Source organism: Choloepus didactylus, chromosome 17 (assembly GCF_015220235.1).
Source record: "Choloepus didactylus isolate mChoDid1 chromosome 17, mChoDid1.pri, whole genome shotgun sequence".
Classification (NCBI taxonomy): Eukaryota; Metazoa; Chordata; class Mammalia; order Pilosa; family Megalonychidae; genus Choloepus; species Choloepus didactylus.
Window position 1 is genome coordinate 62,367,445 of NC_051323.1, and position 21,292 is coordinate 62,388,736.

The 21,292-nt window shown below is 43.9% G+C and overlaps 1 protein-coding gene across 2 annotated transcripts in view; it reads right to left on the bottom strand.

Moving 5' to 3' along the window:
• Nucleotides 1-21,292, bottom strand: part of RASA3 (RAS p21 protein activator 3) — a 212,021-nt gene that overhangs the window by 83,519 nt on the left and 107,210 nt on the right. For both annotated transcript variants that reach the window (XM_037806929.1, XM_037806930.1), the window contains exon 3: nt 16,666-16,769. In XM_037806929.1, coding sequence (XP_037662857.1) covers nt 16,666-16,769 — 104 coding nt within the window. The remainder of the gene's footprint in view (nt 1-16,665; nt 16,770-21,292) is intronic.

Below are 21,292 nucleotides of genomic sequence, written 5' to 3' on the forward strand. Positions count from 1 at the left end.
AGCCAGGTCAGTTTGCGTGGTCTGCATCTCTCTCTCTCTCTCATCCCTTGTTTCTCCCCTCGCCGGCCGGGGAACAGGGGTCGAGCGGGGCGGCGCCGGACAACTACACACCTATTAGAATGGCAAAATTTAATTAAAACATAAAAACTGACAATACTAAGTGCTAGTGATGATATGGAGTAACTGGAACTCCCACTCCTTGCTGGGAGGAATTCAAAATGGTACAGTCACTCTGGAAAATAGCTTAGCAGTTTCCAATAAAGTCAAACATGCTCCTACCCTATGAGCCAGCAATCCCATGTCTAGGTATTTACCCAAAAGAAATAGCAACACTTGTGCACACAAAGACCTAGACAAGAACAGTTATAGCAGCTTTATTCATCATCGATAAAAATTGGAAACAACCCATATATCTATAATTGGTGAATGGATAAATCATAGTACACCCAGCAAACGGAATCATATTCTTCAATAAAAGCAACAAACTACTGATACATGAACAACATGGATGCATCTCAAAAGCACTGTAAGTGACAAAAGCCACACACTAAAGACAATACACTACATAGTTTTATTTATATGACATTCCAGAAAAGGTAAAATTATAGGAATATACACCAGACCAGTGGTTGTCGGGGGCTTGGGGTGGAGGAAAGGGGGTCAACTTCAAAGGGGGTCAACTTCAAAGAGAGCTTTGTGGGGTGATGGACATGTCTTAACTGTGGTGATGTTTACGTTGACTATATTGGTTGAAACTCATCAAACTCCATACCTAAAAAAGGTGAATTTTACTGTATGTAAATTATACCTCAATAAACCTGGTTTATTAAAAAAAGGAAGAAGAGGAAGAAAGGCCTCTCTCCACCAGAAAAGAAATTGCAGGAAGCCTGTACCAGCCCTAGGCCTGGGGAACATGGGAGGACAGGGCGCCACTGGAGCCAGGGCCTTCCAAAGGAAGATGGTGGCTTCGAGGAAGGGCCCCCAGCAGGAGCTGCAGCTACAGTGGAGGCAAGGCCATGGCCAGAGATGGGAAAGAGGATATCTGTCCCAGCTTTCCTTCCCCTCCCAATCTACAATCTCATCCCTGCAGGACTTTCCACTGGCGGAACCTAACTGGAGGCCAACCACAAGGGAGCAAGATGCCTTATGCTCTGTGACACAGAGGAGAGAAAGGGGGGTGAGGGTGAAGAAGGGAAGCATCTGGGAACAAAATGAGCGGACTGGGGACCATTTAATATAATTCTACTTACCAAACAGTATTTAATGAACAAATATTTATTTCCGCACTTTTTATTCACCAAAGATATAAATGCTAATCAGAGCTTCCGATCAGCTTGAGATGACCACTCTGAGTTGATGCAACTCTAGCCAAGGAGAAGAAAGTTTATGTCTCAGTTTGTCTAGGCAGCCTTACTGCAAGTAAAGAAACATTTCTGCTGGGCTTCTGGAAATACAGACAACCATTTCCAGACCCACCACTACTTTGACAGATCTTACGCGTCCAGGGTCGCCTGCCTGGAAACCTCTAGTTTGCTAACAGTTCTCTCTAGCTCTAACATTCTTTGGTTCCATAAAATCTATGGCTGCCAACCAAAGGCCAACAGAAGGACAGATAACTCATTTGCTATCCAATGCCTTTTTGTGCTGGACATTTTCCACTCGCCCCTATGAATCCACTCTCAACTCTTCTGTCCCCTGCTGTATGCCCTGGGAGGTGACCCCCTATGGACCACATCAGCAGCTCCCTTGCCCTCTGGTTAGGGCTGGGTTCAGTCAACGAAAGACACTCATAGTAGAGTTGGGGTGGGAAGATAGTGAGATCAGGATATTTCTTGTTACTGCAGCCGGGCAGCTCTCTACTCCAGCAACTGCTATTTTTTCTGGGTCCTCTAAGTCCTTCCTCCTCCCCTCACCCCTTCAGGCCTTGGGGTGGCAATGACGCATCCTGCTGCTAGCCGTGGGTGCTCCACCGTTCCCTGTTGGCCTCCCTTAACTCTGCACACCCTAATCACGGGTCCCTGTGTGAATGCACCATCTGTTCCTGCTGGGCCCATCTCTCATTCCTTGACTTGAATTTGTAATGGAGGGCACAGGTGTGCTGTGGCACCAAAGAAAACCCTAAGATAAGGGCCACATTTCTTAGGGTATATGATGTCATTAGATCAGACATGGATGAAAACATGAGAAAAGAGGCTTAAAATGTAACAGAGCAAAGAAGCTGGTAACACTGTTCTTGTTTCCATGACACAAATTTATACCCTACTACTTGGTCTGTCTTTCTTGGTAACAACATAATTACTAGTCATAACTTTAAATTATTACCAGAGTTCCAGCCAGCCACTTATTTTTATGGCTGTAAAATGATTTGAAAACATCCAAGTCAAATTACATACTGACACACCATAATTTCAGACACCAAAAACTGCTACACCATGATTTTGCTGGTTATCTTTTCAAAGAGTAGATACAATGACCAGAATGATTAATAAATAAATACCTTGTCTGATTATTTTGAGGAGAAATCACCACAGAACTAACTTGATCAGGTTCTCTGATCAAAATATGGGCAAAAAAATTTTGTCACAGAAATATACTGCCCAATTCTATTTTAATTTTTTTCCCTTCGGGTTATGCTCAAAAAAATTCCCACTCCTCCAAGGATTAATTAAATTACTCTTCATGCTATTATAATCTAAATACTGTGTCCCAATATTTAATTTCACTTGTCAAACTTCCCATGCTGGAAATGTCCATCAAATGTCCAATGCTGGCATAATACTATTGAGTGAAATATCAACCCCTAACCACATGGTTTAAGATCCTACACTTAACACTCTTCTCCCTTTCTCATGCTTCCTTTCTTTCTTCCTTGAACAAATCACTGAATACCTGGTAGCTGTTGGGAATAAACAATGAGTGAGATATACTCAAGCCCTGCCCTCAAATTGCTCCTAGATCACGGGAAATATGGTCTAATGAACACACAATTATAGTCGCAAAGGAAATCCTGCAGAAAGTAAGCACATGGGATAAACTGAGCACATTGAGGAGAGCAGCTTACTCAGGCCACCAAACCAACTAACCAGAGTCACAAAGGCTAACAGTCAGGAGGCAAAAGGGTGCACGGTGCCTGGAGAGAACTGCAAGGAATTTTGGAGGAATGGAGCCCAAAGTGTGGGGTTGAAGGGAAAAGAGGGAGAGGAGGAAAAGAGGGGATAGCAAGAGATGAAGAAGGAATCCTTCGGCAAGGGTCAATCATGAAGGGCTTGAATGCTGAGCCAAGGGTTTGGGCTTCACCATGAGGACAAAGAGAAGCCCGGGTAGTATCTATTCAAGGGAGGGCTGGGGTCAAATCTGAGTTTCAGAACCATTACTCCAAACAACATACCTGAGGTATGGCTACCAGTGAGACCTTGAACACATTATGTTTCCTGCCTCTGCACCTCTAAACTTAAAACCCTTCCATCATCAGGTTCATTTCAGATTTAAGGGTTCACTACAAAGCTCCTGATCATGGTTCCATCTTTAAAAAAGTCAAATGTCAATGACCTGAGTTCCTATGTGATCCATGCCCTCTATTTCCTGAACAAACTCTGCTACTTGAATTACAGAAGTTTGTCTGGACTGACCATTGAGAGCCAACTGCTCTGTAGGAGACTGAATAACGACTCCCTCGCCCCCCAAATATGCAGATCCTAATTCCTAGAATGTTATTTTCTATGGCAAAAGGGACTATGCAGATGTGATTAAGTTAAGGATCTTCAGATGGGAGATCACAGCGGGGGTGGGCTCTCAATATAATCACAAGTGCCCTTGTAAGAGGAAGACAGGGAGCTTTGACTACAAAAGGGAAGGAGATGATGTGATGATAAAAGCAGAGAGAGATCTGAAGATGCTAAGCTGCAAGCTTTAAAGATGGAGGAAGGGACCACGAGCCAAGAACTGCAGCTCTGGAAGTTGGAAAATGTGAGGAAACAGATTGTTCCCTAGAGATCCTGCAGGAAATGCAGAGCTGACCTCCCTTTGCTTTCAGCCCAGTGAAACCTCTTCAGACTTCTGACTTCCAGAATGATAAGCTCATAAATGTGTGTTGTTTTAAGCCACCAAGTTTGTAGTTATTTGTTACAGCAGCAATAGGAAACTACAACTCTCTCCAAATTATGCCCCAACTTGGTAAAAATGTTCACCAGTCATATTCTAGAAGAAAACAACTGCACGCCTATATGTCTTTTGTTCACCATCACCACCACCTCCAAACATGGTGTACGCCTAACAGTCAAAGGCTCACAAATTCTCTTCTAAGACCAGGATTTCACAATGAGGCAGCAGAGGGTCCTGGGCATGTTAAAAGACACTTCACTAGAAGCTGATGGCACTAGGGACCCAAATGCTAGTTTTCTGACGAGTGTCCCTCTCCTCCCAACATAAAATGGAGAGGCACTGTACGGTGATGGTTAAGTGCCTGGGCATTGCAGCCAGACTACCGGGGCTTGAATCCTGGCTCTCCCCTTGCACCTTTGACGACCTTGGACAAGTATATAACCTCTTTCTGCTTTGGATTTTTTTCTGTCAAATGGGAATAATAATAGTACTTTCCTCACAGGTCTGTTGTTAGGGTTCAATAATATTGTGTAAACTGTTTCACAGATCACCTGATTATATGCTATTATTGCAAGCCAAATAATTTTAGGCGTCTTTATTTTCCCTCTAGATTAAGCCTGGGTTAAAAAAAAAATGTGTGCCCCCCAACCAGGAAGAATACAAGGAAAAGGGGTCTGTGAGCCTGAAAACCTTACACCAACTACTAAGTGTTCTGAAACAACTTACAGATCACGTATATCTACACCCTCACCACTCAAAGTGTGGTCCAGGGATGGCAGCATCAACATCACCAGGGAGTTTGTTAGAAAAGTGCAATCTCAGACTCCACCTCAGACCAAATCAGCATCTCCAATTTAACAAGTGATTCCCATGCACATTAAAGTTTGAGAAGCACTGATCTAAACTACTAGAAACCAAAGGAGTGAAGCATTTTTTTATAAGCACCACTTTACACTATACCTCAGGCATAAAAATGATATTCAGACATTTGAGTTTGAATTTTGAATACAAATGCCTTATAATCTAAGGCTGCTATCATCCCTTGCTGAAGGAACAGGCTGGAGGAATTGGCTGGAGGTTCTGCAGAAGGAGGGCTCCGTTCTTCTCCACCGAGGTCAAACCCACCACCTGCCGCCTGCTTTTAATCAGCACTCTCGCTAGACTGGGAAGGAAGGTGGGAAACAGCATGGGCGCTGTCAGGTGGCTGCAAGGGGAAGATGGTGCAAACTGAATGGAGCATTTGGTGGAATGGGATGACCACTCCTTCCAGCCAACAAGTTTTGCAGAGGATGGCTTCACCGACCTTCAGCTGGCATTTGCCGCCCTGTAGTACTGTGCCCAGCAGTACATGCTCTTTAGGTAGGAATAAATCCAGTACAAGGATTCTGGGGTTTATATGTAGTCATGACCCTGAGGTACCGAATAAGGAAATGGATCTATGATCACATGGGTCTATTCCTATAAAGGGAAAATACACATCAGGGGCTGGCACAGATGTAAATGGCTTTGCAATAGATGGGCCAGAGAAGCTTCCATGAAAGAATTTAAGAAAAGAGAAAGAGAAGGGAGGAGACTGATAAAATTTTATCAACCACCTTTATTGGGATTTGCTCACAGCAACTTGGTGAAGCAGGTAGCTCAGCTCTGCTTCTTCAAACCTGCTCCTTCTCGTGAATTTTTAAGACTCATCATTCACTACCTACCATCCACCATCCCCACACCCATGATCTACCTTTCTCCATCCATTATTTTCCATCATCATCATTCTCCGTTCCCTTTCTCTACCACCACCATCCACCAGTGCCCATCCAGCACTACTCTACCATCCGTTATCCACCAGCCTCTTCTCCCACCCATGAGCTGCCATTCTCTATCTACCATCCATTATTCTCTACCCCCACCATCCACCATTCCCTATCTACTACCCTTCATCTACCAACAACCATCCTCCACCACCATCACGCCCCACCCGTGATCCACCATTCTCCATCCACTGCCGCCATCTATCATTGCCCATCTGCCACCCGTCATCCATCAGCTCTCACACCTTGCCTTGATTCACCATTTCTCCTCCACCAGCCATCATCTTCCACCACCCAACACCCATCCTCCACCATTCTCCGTCCACTGCCACCATCTTCCAGCCCCATCTATGATTCACCACCCATCAACCTCCTGGTCGTGCAACCAAATAACCCAGGAGTCATCCTAGACTTCTCCTTCCTCTCAGCCTGAACATCCAATCAATTATTACCTCTTGCATAAAGGCAGTGAAGCATAATCTTAAAATGCGGTGCAGAAGCTCAATAACATATTGTTTAATGAGTACAGATTTTCTGTTTGGGATGATAAAAACATTTTTAAATGGATGGTAGCAATTCAGAATATTGTGAATGTGCTTAGTATCACTGAATTGTCCACATGAAAGTAGTTAAAATGAGAAATTGTGTTGTACACATATATTAGGACAATAGGAATTGTTTAAAAATCAATAACATAAACTCTAGAACCTGGATGCCTAGGTTCAATGCCAGCTCTGCCACTTACAATTAGTGCAGGCTCTCTGTACTGCAGTTTCCTCACCTGAAAAATGGAAATAATAGTCACACCCACCTCAGAAAGTAGTTCTAAGGTTTAAATCAATATTTGCAAAGAACCTAAAACAATGTTAAATATGCATATAGAGAGGTACGCACCAGAAACTTTAATTTAAATTTCTCCTCCTTTCCTACAACATGAACTCTTGCCTGAAAAACATGCAGCACTTAACCTTCTCCCAAAGTGAGAGTGTGGAAGATAGGAGAGAGCATACAAGAAAAGAACACCTTGCTGAAGCATAGCTATGACTGGGTTTAATTTCCTAGGATCAAACATGAATCCCCAGCTACACCCATAAAAGCAATTTTAGCAGCAGTGACATTCTACTACTAGACTCACTTAAGTCCCAACACATAAATGTCTAATAAAACTTTGATAAAGTTATATTATTTTTTCAACTAAGCCACCCTAGCCAGAATAAATCAAGCATCAACATGCTCTCTATTTAGAAAGGTTCTTCGCTGACCTCCTTTTTGCTTCTTATTCACCCAACTTCAACAGCCTGAATAAGATGTGTTGTGATACCACAGGGGAGATGGCTCAGGGGTAGGAAATGAACCACATGTACAGAGTATTTGATGAACTGATATATATACCGACATGCTAAGGAGAAAAACTGGGTGGAAAGGGAGAGAGAAGGAAATGACAGAAAAGCATCAAATTAGAAGCAGAGGGAGGGAAGGAGGAAGGAGGGAGAGTGGAGGGAGGGAGTGGGGGAATTCTGAGGCAAATTCCTGTCTACCGCTCAATAAGGAAATAAATAGAATATGTTTCTAATTTTCTCAAGCCACCCAGCAATGACAGTAGTCACGGTGGCTGAGAGAAGTGAACAGAATGTCCCCACAAATTTAAGAAGTGCCTCCATACCCACCATTCCTGCTATAGACACAGCTGATTTGGAAGTTCTTGTGGAAAAAGTAATTATTTCTCTCCCCCTTGGCTAGTAAATCAGAACTACCCAGGTTTAGGAATGCTTTCACACTCACAATGCAGGCAGTTGGTGCCAAAAATCCCACAGAAAGTATAAATCTAAATGTTTAATTACAATATGAAATGTTTAGACTGAAATTTTGTAAAGCCATGTATCACACACACTGGCAGGAGATGAAAATGCAGTTTAGAGTGAAAGCAAATGAGTCATGGGGGGGGCAGGGAGATAACCTACTTGAGGTTCCCTTGGGAGGGAAATGATTTCATGTAACAAGTAGAGTATGAGACACACCTTTCTTTTCCCCATTTCTCTATTAATACCTGTACTTATTTTTTTACTAATAAATGCTACATGAAAAGTTTGACACCTTTTCTCACCACTTGCTAGCTGTGCTTCCTTAGGCAGTTTCTTAACCTCTCTGAACCTCTGTTTCTTATTCTTATAGGAAGTGCTGGTGATGTCTACTCTTTGGGATTACTATGAAGGTTAAATGGCATAATTTTATGCACATGAAAACACCCAGCACAGTGCCTGGCATGCATGTGTATTCAGAAAATGTTAGTTTCCTTCTTGCCACAAGAACAGCCTGAGGAACTTGATTAAAACTTTTGAATTCCAGACCCAACCCCTGGAGAATCCAATTCCATAGGAACGGATGAGGGTCTGGGTATCCGAATTTTTTTTGTTTTAATTTTTATTGTGGTAACATACAGCCAACCAAAGATTTCCCATTGTAACAATGTTAAAGTATACAATTCAGCAGTGTTAACTGCAATCACAATGTTGTGCTACTATCACCACCATCCATTACCAAAATGTTCCATCACCCCAAACAGCAACTCTGTATCCACTAAGCTTGAACTCCTCATTCCCAACCCCAATCCCCCACCCCTGGTACTCTGCAATCTACTTTCTGTCTGTACAATGGGTATCTGAATTTTTAACACACTCCCCAATAACAAAAGAGAATCAGGGTGTTAGAGGATAGACAGCATTTGAGCTAGTCACTGAAGGACTGATCAGATTTCAGAATCCGAGACACATTTAAAAAAAAACTTTCTAGTGTTAAAAAAAGAGTGACCCACAGGTAGAGCATGAAGTGAGGGTGGAGATGGGGGATACCTATGCAGGTACAGGTGTGCAGCTCTCTGTGCATGTGTGTGTGTGTGTGTGTGCACACCCATGTGGATGTGTTTATGATGAGGGATATAGACAGACCATAGTGGAAGTTGGGAAGTTAAGGCCAAAAATCTAGTTGGGGTCAGATGATTAATGGTCTTGAATGCCGTGCTTGGAAATATGGACTTCCTTCTCTGGGAAAAATCAGACAATGTGACTTCAAACTTTGCAATTTCATTTTTTTAAATAAACCCAGGGAAAAAACAACAACAAAAAACGGAATCGTGGTAACCCCAAAGAAGGGTTTCTGGAGAGAGAAGACTATAAAACAACTTGAATTTTTGAAGTGGGATAAATAGAATGTGTAGACATATTTTCAAAAATCTTTCATTCTTTAAACGAACATTTATTGAAGGTCTACTGGACTTAAAGCAGCGTGATAGATGCTGAAGGGATATGATGATGGGAGAATTTCTGGACCCTGATCACGGAGGGCCATGTTAAGTGTTTTGCATTTTATTCTAGGTGCAACAGGACACTATTGATGAGTTTTAAGACAGGGAGAGATAATGAAAGTGCACACTTAGAAAAGGCAATTCTGGTTGCCATGGAGCAAAGGAATGGGAGGGAGACTCCTAAGGGTGCTTCCCTAAGCTGCAAGAAACAATGGAGGCTGCAAGAAAAGTGATGGAGGCTTAAAGTAAAGTGGCAGCAAAAGCGATGAAGTGAAGTGGATGGATTCTAGAGGAATTCAGGCTGTGAGGGTGGAGGGAGAGGGAAGTACCCAGGTTTATCCAAAGATAATCGTGAGTTCAGTTGGGGGCACAGAACATCCAGGAGGCCTGGGAGGCAACCAAGGGCAGATACTGAGCTGCTGGTTGGATCTGCAGATTCAGAGCTAAGGAGGCTGCAGAGAAATAGCCAAACAAAGAGGAATAAAACCAGGAGAGTATAATGTCAAGGAAACTGAGGGACAAAGAGCTTCGGTGGCAAGGGGATGATCAACTGTTCTGAATGCTGCTTAGAAGTCCATTTAGATCTGGACTGAAAATATCCCTTGATTTAGCAACATTGATGACCTTCTCAAAAGTGACTCCATGGAGTGGTAAAGTGAAAACTGGATCAGAAATGCTTGAAGGACAAGCAGCTGGCAAGGAAGTAGGAAAAAAGACAGGCAGACAAGCCCTTGGAGATTAAGTCTGGATGATTCAAACGCACTTCAAATTCAAATTACCAATTCCCAAGAGCGTAACACCCCAAATTCCTTTCCCTGCCAGGGATGTTCAATGCTACAAAGAGGACATTCTAGATTTAACACTCAGGTTCAGAGAACTACAATTGTTACCGTATTTGGCTTCTCGATTTCTACTTTTAGAACTAGAGTGAACATGAAAAGGGTTTCCTTTTGTGAACCCTTGGGGTTTAGTTAAGAAAGTCCAGGAGCTGTCAGAGTGGAGAACATTTAAAGGGAAAGTCCTTGATCTAAACTCGGCCCTGCATGGAGCAAGACATTCTGAGTTCCCAAGAGAAGTTAGTAGAAAATTTTAGGAAACAATTACTCCTTTTATCCTGAATTCTTTCCAATAACCAGTCAAGCTAGGGAGCTAAAAAGCTTCTCAGAACGATGCTTTCAAAATATTTTACAGGTTAAAACTTTCCTGAAGCAGTACTCTGAAATTAGGGGTTTTTTTTCCTTTTCATAAATTCTAGGAAGCACCCTCAGCATATTGCTGGCTGCAGCTCCTCAAGGACAGATGAAACACTTTGCTGGAAACCGAAGTGGTGACAGCTTGGCAATCAACAGCTGCTGCATCGTGGCAATCTGTGCCATAGTTCGGCAGGCCACTGGAGGCGGTGCAACGACTTGTGCAACAGAATCATAAAACTGCAGCTCCCAGTTTAAAATACACACCATCAACCTCAGGAAGTTTCAACAACAAAACGTCCTCTTAAGAACTCAGGTGATCTCTCTTTAGAATGAGCTCATTTACAGTAGATTTGGGCTCTATTCATTTTCAGCTTCTCCACCAAATTAAACTCCAATCACACCAATGGAAACCATTGCAGGGGGAGGACACTTACATTGCTTGTTATGTGAGGCAGTCTGGATTCATAAAAGCTTGGTGATACAGGCTAGAATTTTCTTGTTAAACATTTCAATTCTTTTTTTATATGCCTGGTGCAAAAGCAGAAAACAAAACACACAGAGACTTCTGGGTTTGCTTTTCCAAGGTTAGCGGGAGGTCTTTTATCTTTTTTAGTTTGGTCTTCCAGTGTTTTCCTTAAAAGGAGTTCATGAGTTTCTGTTATAATTAATTTCAATTACTTTCATGTTTAGAATTGCTGCTTCAAATATAAATTACGTTTTTATTCAGAGATACTTCCAGAACCTTTGGTTGTATGACATAACCAGGCTCCAAGGGTGTCTGGCAGCCTTCCCCACTCACCCTCATCTGATGACAGAACAAAGAAAGTTATTTGAAGCAATGGATGTCTCACCATGACGGTGGAGGGAAATGATCAGACTTGTAGCTTTTCATAGACAGTGCCTCCCTAACTACCGAGATTGCCAGCTACTGGCTCTCAACTGGGGATGGGGCAGCTCTGATAAGGGCCTCTGCCTGTTAAACACCCTCCAATGTCTCCAGGGACCAAAATCCCATGGCTGAGCTGGGACTCTCTCTGTCCAGGAGTCCTCATCTAAATGAAAGCATGCCACTCCACTCTAACAGACGGGACAGGGGATGGGAAAAAAGGGACCGGGTCGTGGTCTCGGCACCCCACTATCCACGGGCCGTGGAACACAGTCAAGGCACTGACCCTCTGAAACAGCGTCTCAGCTGCCGACTGGGGGAAGGGGTACAAATGTCTTCCCATGTGCTTCAGGAGGGCAAGGAACCCATCTCTGCTGTGCACAGCTGGACGCACAGTGCCTAGAGCAGTGGGCCTGGCTCAGAGCAGGGAGTAGGGGGAGGGGTAAGTGTCCAAACCGTGAGAAGAAAACCAGGCGATAGTTAAAGGCGCCATTCAGATATAAAGATAACCAAACACGAATCTTATAATGAATGTTAGGAACTGTGGTGTGAAAGGAAATTGGTTCAATAAACAAGACTGGTGAGACACCGACAGGTGGGAGCTGCTGAACACAAATTGGCCCACTTTCCAATGCTCCTAAGCAGCTCCTCTTAAAATGTGCCTGAAGCCTGCCCTGCCAGGGTCTGGCTTGCAGAGGATGTTCCGAAGTGCCCTGAGCCCCTCGGGCTGTGCCAACGCCACAGCAGGATTCACAGGCTCATGGGCAGCCCGGCCTGGGTCTCAGCACCGGGGCTGCAGGGCAGGGGCACCCCGGCGCATTCCAAGTGCATTTTAAAATCAAGGTGCAAACGCTCTGCCTATGGAAGAGAACAGACCCTAGGAGCTCTTGGGTCAAGAGAAACATCGCAGCAAAATCTCATGAGACAAAATGATTCAAACTCTGAAGACTTACTCTCCAAAAAGAGCAGGGCAAATCGATAACAAAAATTGCTCTCTGGGTCTGTACTGTAACAGACAGAGAGTTTTCACACACAGCCCCTCCCACCCATCACCCTCCCCCTACCCCCCATGCAGAGCATCTGCCCCAGGGTTTCTCAGACAAAGGGTCTGGACAAGGAAATTTCATTTGTTTTGGAATCCATCACCACTCCTTTTCTCCTTCCATGTTCGGGGTTGAGGCAGGCTATAAATAAACATTCTTGTTTGGAGCTGAAGATTATTGGCATGACGGTCTTGCCTCTCTCTCCCGGGGGTTACACTGAATAATTGGTTGGTGATTGTTAGCGATGGCAGGTTTAGGGTTTTTCCCTACTCTTTTCTGAAACGGAGGCCATAGCCGGGTAGGGTATACAAAACAGGGAAGAAAGGTTGTATCTGCTTCTCCCCGAGCCGCTGCTCTAATACCCAACCCTTTGCTTCAGCAACCCAACCAATTTTCATACTGCACAGCCCTTCTTGTCAAAAACCCAAATAAACAAAATCCACAGACCCACACAAACGACGCGCAATTAGCACTTGGAAAGAGCCACGGGACCGCGCGGGTTACTGAGTCCAGGTAGCCACGTGCAGCGGGGGATGCCAAAGTCTGGGATGTGCAGGCATTGCCTGAGGTTTGCAAACTGGGACTGGGAAATGGTCCATTTGACTCCCAGTCTATTAAACAAATAGTGCAGAACTCTTGGCTCAGGAAGAGGGCTCTAAAGGATGGATTTCTGACAAAAGAAACCAAGAAGGAGTGGAAATCCTTATGGTCATGCCCTCCAGGAACACCAAGTCAATGCCTGCCGGTTCTGGCCAGCAGCCAGGATGTTTGGGTCATGGAAACCTTAACCTAAAGGTTACAGGAGGCCCTTAGATGTGTTTTGTCTGGCCCACGTTATACACGTTTTCAAAATTCTAAAATGAACTGCCAGTGATGGTAAACCAAGATTTTCAAGCTCTTTTTGGAAATTTACAAGATCTGGCCACTTTAGGCCTGCACTTCCCCACAACTCCCAGGAACAACTGGTTCTTCAGACCTGGCACCTGCCTCCAACTCACCACAGCTCCCACACTCTCCTTCCTCCTTGACCTGGGCCAGCTGTTAGCCGGCCTGGTCTGCTCCCAGGAGGCATTTGGGTTTGCAGCCGCATCTACAAATGAGAGTTCTCAGAGCTCTGCCCTCCAACACCAGGTGTGTCAAAGAGAAAAACCTGGACAGGGTTAGTTTCCTTTTTCCTCATTAAATTATACTGGCTTTCCATGAAGCCTAAATATGCAGGCCCACATGCAGCTCAGAGGTCAGGCTATCAGAGGGCTTATTCCAGATTTCTTGTTATTTAGACCCATTTCCCAAATTTGTCATCTCCCCATATTAGGTCAATGAATATTACAGGTTGAGTATCAACTGAGAAGTAAACAGTCCACCCTAATGTGAGTATCCAGAAAGAACTCGCCACCGTGATGGGGACCCACTATTTGTAGGACACTCAAGGACACCGCTGGTTTGCAGGGGCTCCAAGATGGACCCGATTTGGTGCCTCTAGGTGGCCACAGTAGAGTTGGATCATCTTCTGCTTTCATTTATGAACGGAAGGAGACTAGCACATTTGCAGATTCCTGGATATGCTGAATGCTGAAGCTTGCCACTGTTTTAAGAAGATGCTAGATGAAAAGAGCACAGTATAGGGTTGTTAGGATTACATGCACAGTAATGATTACAACTCGATGAAGAGAAGAAAAGACTGGAAGAAAACAAAAATCTTTGAGAGGAAGAGAAAGTCTTTTCATTCACAATCCTGAGCATCTTAGCATCTGGCAAATAACTGGCACTCAATAACCATTTGAAGAATTAGTAAATAAAGGAATGAATGACATGAAGCAAGATGACATGGGTTGTGTAATGGTGGAGAGAACTTTTGGTCTCTCAAGTTCCCAAACTTCCTTCAATATGCTTATGTGCCAGTTTGAGTGTATTGTGTCCCCCAAATGCCATTATCTTTATAGTCTTGTGTGGGGCAGAAGTTTTGGTGTTGGTTGGATTTGCTTGGAATGTGCCCCACCCAGCTGTGGGCAATGATTCTGATGAGATGTTCTCATGGAGGCGTGGCCCCACCCATTCGGGGTGGGCCTTGATCAGTGGAGTTACATAAATGAGCTGACTGGGGGGAGGAAGAGAGTGCAGCTGGGAGTGATGTTTTGAAGAGGAGCAAGCTTGCTAGAGAGGAACGTCCTGGGAGAAAGCCATTTTGAGGCCGGAGCTTTGGAGCAGATGCCAGCTGCTTTCCTAGCTAACAGAGGTTTTCCGGAGGCCATTGGCCATCCTCCGGTGAGGGTACCCGATTGCTGATGTGTTACCTTGGATGCTTTGTGGCCTTAAGACTGTAATTGTGTAGTGAAATAAATCCCCATTTTATAAAAGCCTATCCATCTCTGGTGTTTTGCATTCTCCAGCATTAGCAAACTAGGACAGCTTATATTAAGATTACACTTATAAATGTGTATCTGAACGAATGCACATAGTCCATTTATTTATGTATTCCTTCAACACAACAACTATGTGCTACTCATTGTTCTAAAGAGTGAATACGATAGGCAAAAATACTTGCCCTCATGCAGCTTTTAGTCTAATAGTAGGGTACATGCAGTAAATAAAAGGAATAAGTAAAAGTGATATTAGATGCTGGTACACTTGTGGAAAAAAATGAAGCACGTAAGGGGGTTCGAGAATGACTGGACAGGGGCAGCCCCGCTGAGAAGGGGAAAACCAAGTGAAGACCTTGAGGATGGGAGGCAGTGGGCCATGAGCTGATGATCTGTGGTCTCCTTGGACAGGGGCACCCATGGTTACTATGTTTCTCTCCTGCACCCCTGAAGACGCTTCGCCTTGACGGGTTTCTGCCATGGCCACTAGCTGAGGACTAGTAGAGGGTGTGGACTCTTAGGCCACAGCGTAGAAGAAATAGCAACTTTTCCTCCTTTGCCTTCTGTTTCACTTCTTCAGAATGAGTCACCATAACATAATTTTAGCGGCTACACAGAAAATTCCACCAAATGAAGAATCTGGGATTCAAACTGTTGGGGGCAAACTTCGTTCAGCAGGCCCCACATTGCATTCTTCTGTATCTAGTTCTTCCTTCTCTCTGTTCAGTCAGGTCTCAGGCCTCCTCCTGGCTGCCCAGGGCTCAGCTAGAAGAAAAGGGTTTGAGCTCCTGCTCTTTCTCTCTCCCCTCATTTTCTCACTTACAATAGTGGCACTCGGGCCTGATAACCTCTCCTGGCCAGTGACTGCCTTAGAAATGAGACCGGCTCACAGTGCAGTCCTTTAGGTACTTTCAGAACCAAAAGCCTCCAGCCAGGATCCAACATACACTCACCGTAACCGGAAATCTTCTCCTTACAGTGGTACAGGCAGCTTGAGCAAACACCCGGCCTCCAAAAGAGCACCAATGATAGCGACGGGGGTCATTAAGGGAGAGCTGTGAGAGGCTCGTCCCATCCTGCTCCTTGCACAACTGTCTTCTGGGGAAGTGAAAGTGCCACCATCCCCTTTAAAACACAGAGGGAAACTGAGGGCTCAGAGATGTAAGTGACTTGCCTAAAGCCAAGGAGCTGGTAGGTGGCTCAGCTAGTGTGCAGATCTGCCTGGCCCCAAAGCCTTCCTAACGACCTGCTCTCCTCGCTGGCTGGCCCTTCACTTGTCCAGCAATGTGCAGGGGTGACTGGGGTCAGGAATGGGGGACAGGAATGGAGGTTATGAAGAGAAAGGACAACTATAAAATCTATTTGCATGTTGCCTTTCCAAACAGACTCCTCAGAAGGAGCCACTGGAAGTCACTTGGGGATAGGCTTGGCAAAGGATGTGTGTGCCCTAGCCTTGGAGGACAGAGATCTCTGACGCCTTTTCCCACCTGTATTTTGGTCTCTCTGATTTAATGTGAACTCTTGGTTGAAAGCTCTCAGCACACTGATGGTTTAGGGATCAACTGCCCGCACCCTCACAAGGCTCTGGGATTAGACCACAGCTTGAGGGACACTCACGGCATCCACCCCAGCCAGAGTGTGGGAGACGCGGGGTCCACAGACCAGGACAGGCGAGAGCCCCAGGAAACTACAACTCAAGGGGCCGGGCTGTTGCCATACCAGGAAGTAAACCCCATGTCCCCAAAGGACTAAACGTCTACACTCAAAATAGCTGCACGAACATACCACACTTTAATTTTGTAAATGTATAACCACGTCTTAAAATTAAACAAAAATCCAGCCTTCTTTTTGAGTTCAGAACTGGATGGGATTGCTTACAAAAGACCACCCTACTTCTGCCAAGCCAGAATGAGATGGCAAGGGCCCCTGTTCAGAAGGTGGTGGAAAAAAAATGAAGGATACATCCATTAAATACATACCTATGATGGAATCCCTCCGGAAAACGTCTCTATCAAAAATGTAAAACGACAGGTGACGAAAGCTCCGAGGAATTTCACAGTAAAAGTCTTCTCCATAAAAGGGGCTGGACAGATAAACAAAATGAGCATCATTAGAACACACACCGCAGTGGTATCTGGACTTTGCGCTTGGCAGGTCAACATTCTTAATTAGTCACTGAGTGGGCGTTACCTGGGAAGAATTTTTTCTTGGTGCTTTAGCTCTTAGAGCCACAGGTTTGAAAGTTCTTTAGGACCCTCAACACATTCTCAAGTATATACCTGTGATTTTACTTTTAAATGTACCATAAAAATACCTAATACTGTGAGACATGAAATTGTGATTAATTAGGATAAAAATCAACTCAGTTGTAAGCTGACTTGCAACAATCTTCATATATTTTCTCCCCAGCTTTCACCCCAAAGGCATATAATATTAAATGAATGGACATGTTAGTACTACAGTGATTGGTTTAGCTGAGAACTTGGAAAATCAGAAAGCTTAGCAGACTATTAACAAAATTACTTCTATTGTATCTGCTCAAGTTTAACAGGAATACTACAGGACTGTTACAATGTTTCGAAATTTTGGGGTGGGGGTGGCAGCACTCACTCTGTGGGTTAGAAGTAAAGCTCAGCGTTCCACTTCCATGACATTGGTCCAGACACTGATCCTCTTTTTCCCATGATTCAGTGCGAAAATCCCGACTGAGCAACCCCCCATGCCTCTCTCCCCAGGAGAGGACCCTCCCTCGGCTACAGCTGATCACCCCCTTCAGACAGATCCCACCGTTTGGTTCAGCCCACGCATCGTGAGTCACCCTGACAGATGTAGCAAGCACCACAGATGGAGGCTTAAAAATAAATTGCTAATTCTAATTAAGGGGCAGAAAGCCAGTGGGCTTTGTCATTAAACAAACGTCCCCATTGTTCTGGTCAGACGTGAGGCTGGGGTTAGGGAATGGTGGTTCATTAAAGCCACATCAAATACAGGCAAAAAAAAAAAAAAAAAAAAAGACACTACATTGGATCTACATGAATTGTTTAGGCAATCTAGCAATCGCTTTAGGATATACATGACACACTCAAAATTAACTTGAAATGTGATATAATTCCATTTTCATGCATGTTTACAGATAAGGTTTAGATTAGGAAACATGTAAATTATTCCAGTAAGAACTAAAACGGTATAAGTTGTTAGAAGGCAACAGAAAGAAAGACGTATGTATGTTTCCAACCACGCAGAAAAGAAAGTTGATAAAGCACTGATACCATGTGTGTCTCATAGTAAAAATTTATTGGGAATGAGATATCAATATCAATATCAACTCTAAGTTGTACCCTTTTATTTCTTCACATTTTAGCATCTTTGAAATAAGAATATATCTTTCTTAGAATGTATCAATCAATTTAAGAAAGAATTGTTCCACAGATTAATCAGCACTGTATTTTCTTAGTGGCACATAAAATAATAGTACATCTTATCACTGATATGTTTTAGATGCAATAAAATATGATATTTGGGGGGGGATTGATGCCCTATTACTTGATCTTGTATCACCAGTGTCTCTTCCACCGTCCACCATGTTGTTTCCCATGATGAAATAATGAAATCACCAGAATACTGACTTTCTCCTTAAACCCACGCATGTGATATGTCAATCAAAGACTGTAGCTAAAGCCAGAATTACCCAGCTACTGAAACAGATGCACCACCTTCTGACTCATTTTGTAGCTTGGGAGCAGTTCAGCATGACCCAGTTAGCCACAGAAAGACAGAGCAAATGGAACAAACCTGGAATCAGGAAATGACAAGTGAGAGGGCTGTGAGGAAAGCAACCCAGAAATGGGTGGTGGGAGAAATTCCAGCCCTCCAAGCAGGATGTGATGCGGAAGGGTGTGACTCGGGGCATGAGGACTGGCAGTCAGCCTCAGGAAGCTCTGGCATGAGGCATCAGGGCATCAATTTGGTCGTTGCCCATTCATTCAGTAAACATTACTGAGAGCCCCTCAAGCCTAGCAAGTACAGTCTGGGGGGGGGGGGCGGTAATGATAGTGCTACCCCAGCTATCCTGAGCTAAACACAGATGAACAAGAGTCACTAGCACAAAGACATGCAGGCAAGCAAAGAGCCACATGATACAGGCCAACGTTATCAATGGGAGAGTGATGCCCAAAGGGCTTTGGGAACTCAGGAGTGAAGGGGCATGGAAGATGAAGGAAAATGGGTGGAAAGGGAGTCAGGCCCAGGAGACAGGGCAGGGATCCAGAACCCAGCACAGGTGGGCACTGCCCACACTTTGGCTTCCCTGGACCTGAAGCCAGCACAGAATTGGAGGGTGGTGGTCAGCAGGAGCCAGCTGGGAGGAAAGGGATCTAGGGAGGTTGGGAAGCCAGGAACATCTGGCAGTGTAGGTGAGAAAGCCACCAGAGTGCCAAATTATTCCAGCATTGGAAATGTCAGAACCTTCTAGGAGAAGAACAAATTTGGAGGACTCACGCTTCTTGTTTCAAAGCTTACTACACAGCAACAGTAATTAAATGGTGTGGTCCTGGCAAAAGGACAGACAACACAGCTCCAAGGAATGAAGTGGAATGAAAGGGTCCAGACAAAGGCGCAAAGGCAGTTCAGTGGAGAAAGAACAGTCTTTTCAACAAATGGTGCTGCAACAACTGGACACATGCAAAAAAATGAATTTAGACTCTCACCCCAAGCCATACCCCAAAATTGACTCAAAATAGATCACAGACCTAAACGTAAAAGCAAAAAAGGCATAAAATGTTTAGATACATATATAGGAGTATATCTGTGTGACCAGGAGTTAGGTAGAGATTTCTTAGCTATGACACCAACTGCACAATTGCTAGAAGATAAAAAATGGATAAATCAGACATTACCAAAATTAAAAACATTAAAAAACGTTTGTGTTTTAAAAGATACAATTAAGACAGTGAAAGACAAGCTAGAGTGGGAGAAAATATTTGCAAGTCATATATCTGATCAAGGACAAGTATCTAGAATATGTAAAATGTCTGACGACTCAATAATAAGACAATTCAATTTAAAAATAGGTGAAGGATTTGGATAGATATTTCACTAAAGAAGATATATGAATGTCCAACAAGCACTTTAACAAGGCCCAGCATCATTAGCCATCAGGGAAATGCAAATCAAAACCGCTAAGATAGCACTGTACTCCCACTAGGGTGGCTGTACTCAAAAACATAAATATGTTTTGGTGAGGAAGTGGAGAAAGTAGAACCCTATACACTGCTGGTGGGAATATAAAAGGCGCAGTCACTTTGGAAAACACTTAGGCAGTTTCTTAAAAAGTTAAACAAAGAATAAACATTTGACCCAGTAATTCCACTCCTAGATCTCTATATCCAAGAGAAATGAAAACATATGTCCACACATGTACTCATACATGAATGTTCATGGCAATGTTACTCATAATTGCCACAAAGTAAACAATCCAAATGTCCAGCAACTGGTAAACAGATAAAAGAAAATGTGCTATATCCATACAATGGAATACTATTTGGCAATAAGAAGGAATGGAGTCCTGATACACACTACAACACGGATGGACCTGGAAAAGTTGATGCTAAGAGAAAGAAGCCAGATCAAAAGACCACATATTGTATGATTCCATTACATGAAATGCCCAGAAAAGGCAGATCTATAGACAGAGAAAGCAGATTAGTGATTGCCTGGGATTGAGAATGGGAAGAGGGAGTGATTGCAAAAATGAGGAACTTTTTTGGAGTGTTCTAAAACTGGATTGCAATGATGGTTACACAACTATGTAAATTTACTAAAAATCACTGAATTGTACACTTAAAAAAATTCTTCCAGCATCAAGAGGGCATTTTACAGGCCCCTCTCGTGCAAACTCCTTCTGTGCTCCACCAGCTGAAACAGTTACTAACCCAACTCCTTCCCGTTTTCACTGTTCATCACAATTGGATGGCTACCAGAGACGATTCTCAGAAAGTGAGCTGTTGGCAAGGCAGCCATTGAAAATCTCTTGGCAGCCCTTACCTTCGGGGACTATAAAATTCATGTACCCTTCATTCAACAAATATTTATTGAGTGTCTAGGCACTGGGGACCCAAACAAAGCCGTTGATTACACAGAGCTTACGTTCTCGTGTGACGGTCAGCATATCCTGAGCATTTCGAGCCCCTAACAAGTCATAATTTATTTGATCCTCACAACACCCTTACAAGATGGTGCTATCATTATCCCCATTTTACAGATGAAGAAACTGAGGCACAGGGCAGTTTAGTTTATACTTATTTACAAGCAAAGAAGTACTCAGGCTGGGAGTTGAAGCCAAGTGTGATAGGCAAAATAATGCCCTTCCCCAAAGATGTCCACTCCCTAAACCCCAAGTCCTGTGAATATGTCACCCTACCAGGTAAAAGGGACATTGCAGATGAGAGTAAGTTAGGGATCTTGTGTTTGGGAGCTGACCCAGATTATCCGGGTGGATCCAATGTAATCACAAGGATCCTTATAAAAGGGGGGCAGGAGAGTCAGAGGGAGACAGAAGATGTGACGATGGAAGCAGAGGTTAGAGCTCCGCAGGGCCATGAGTCAAAG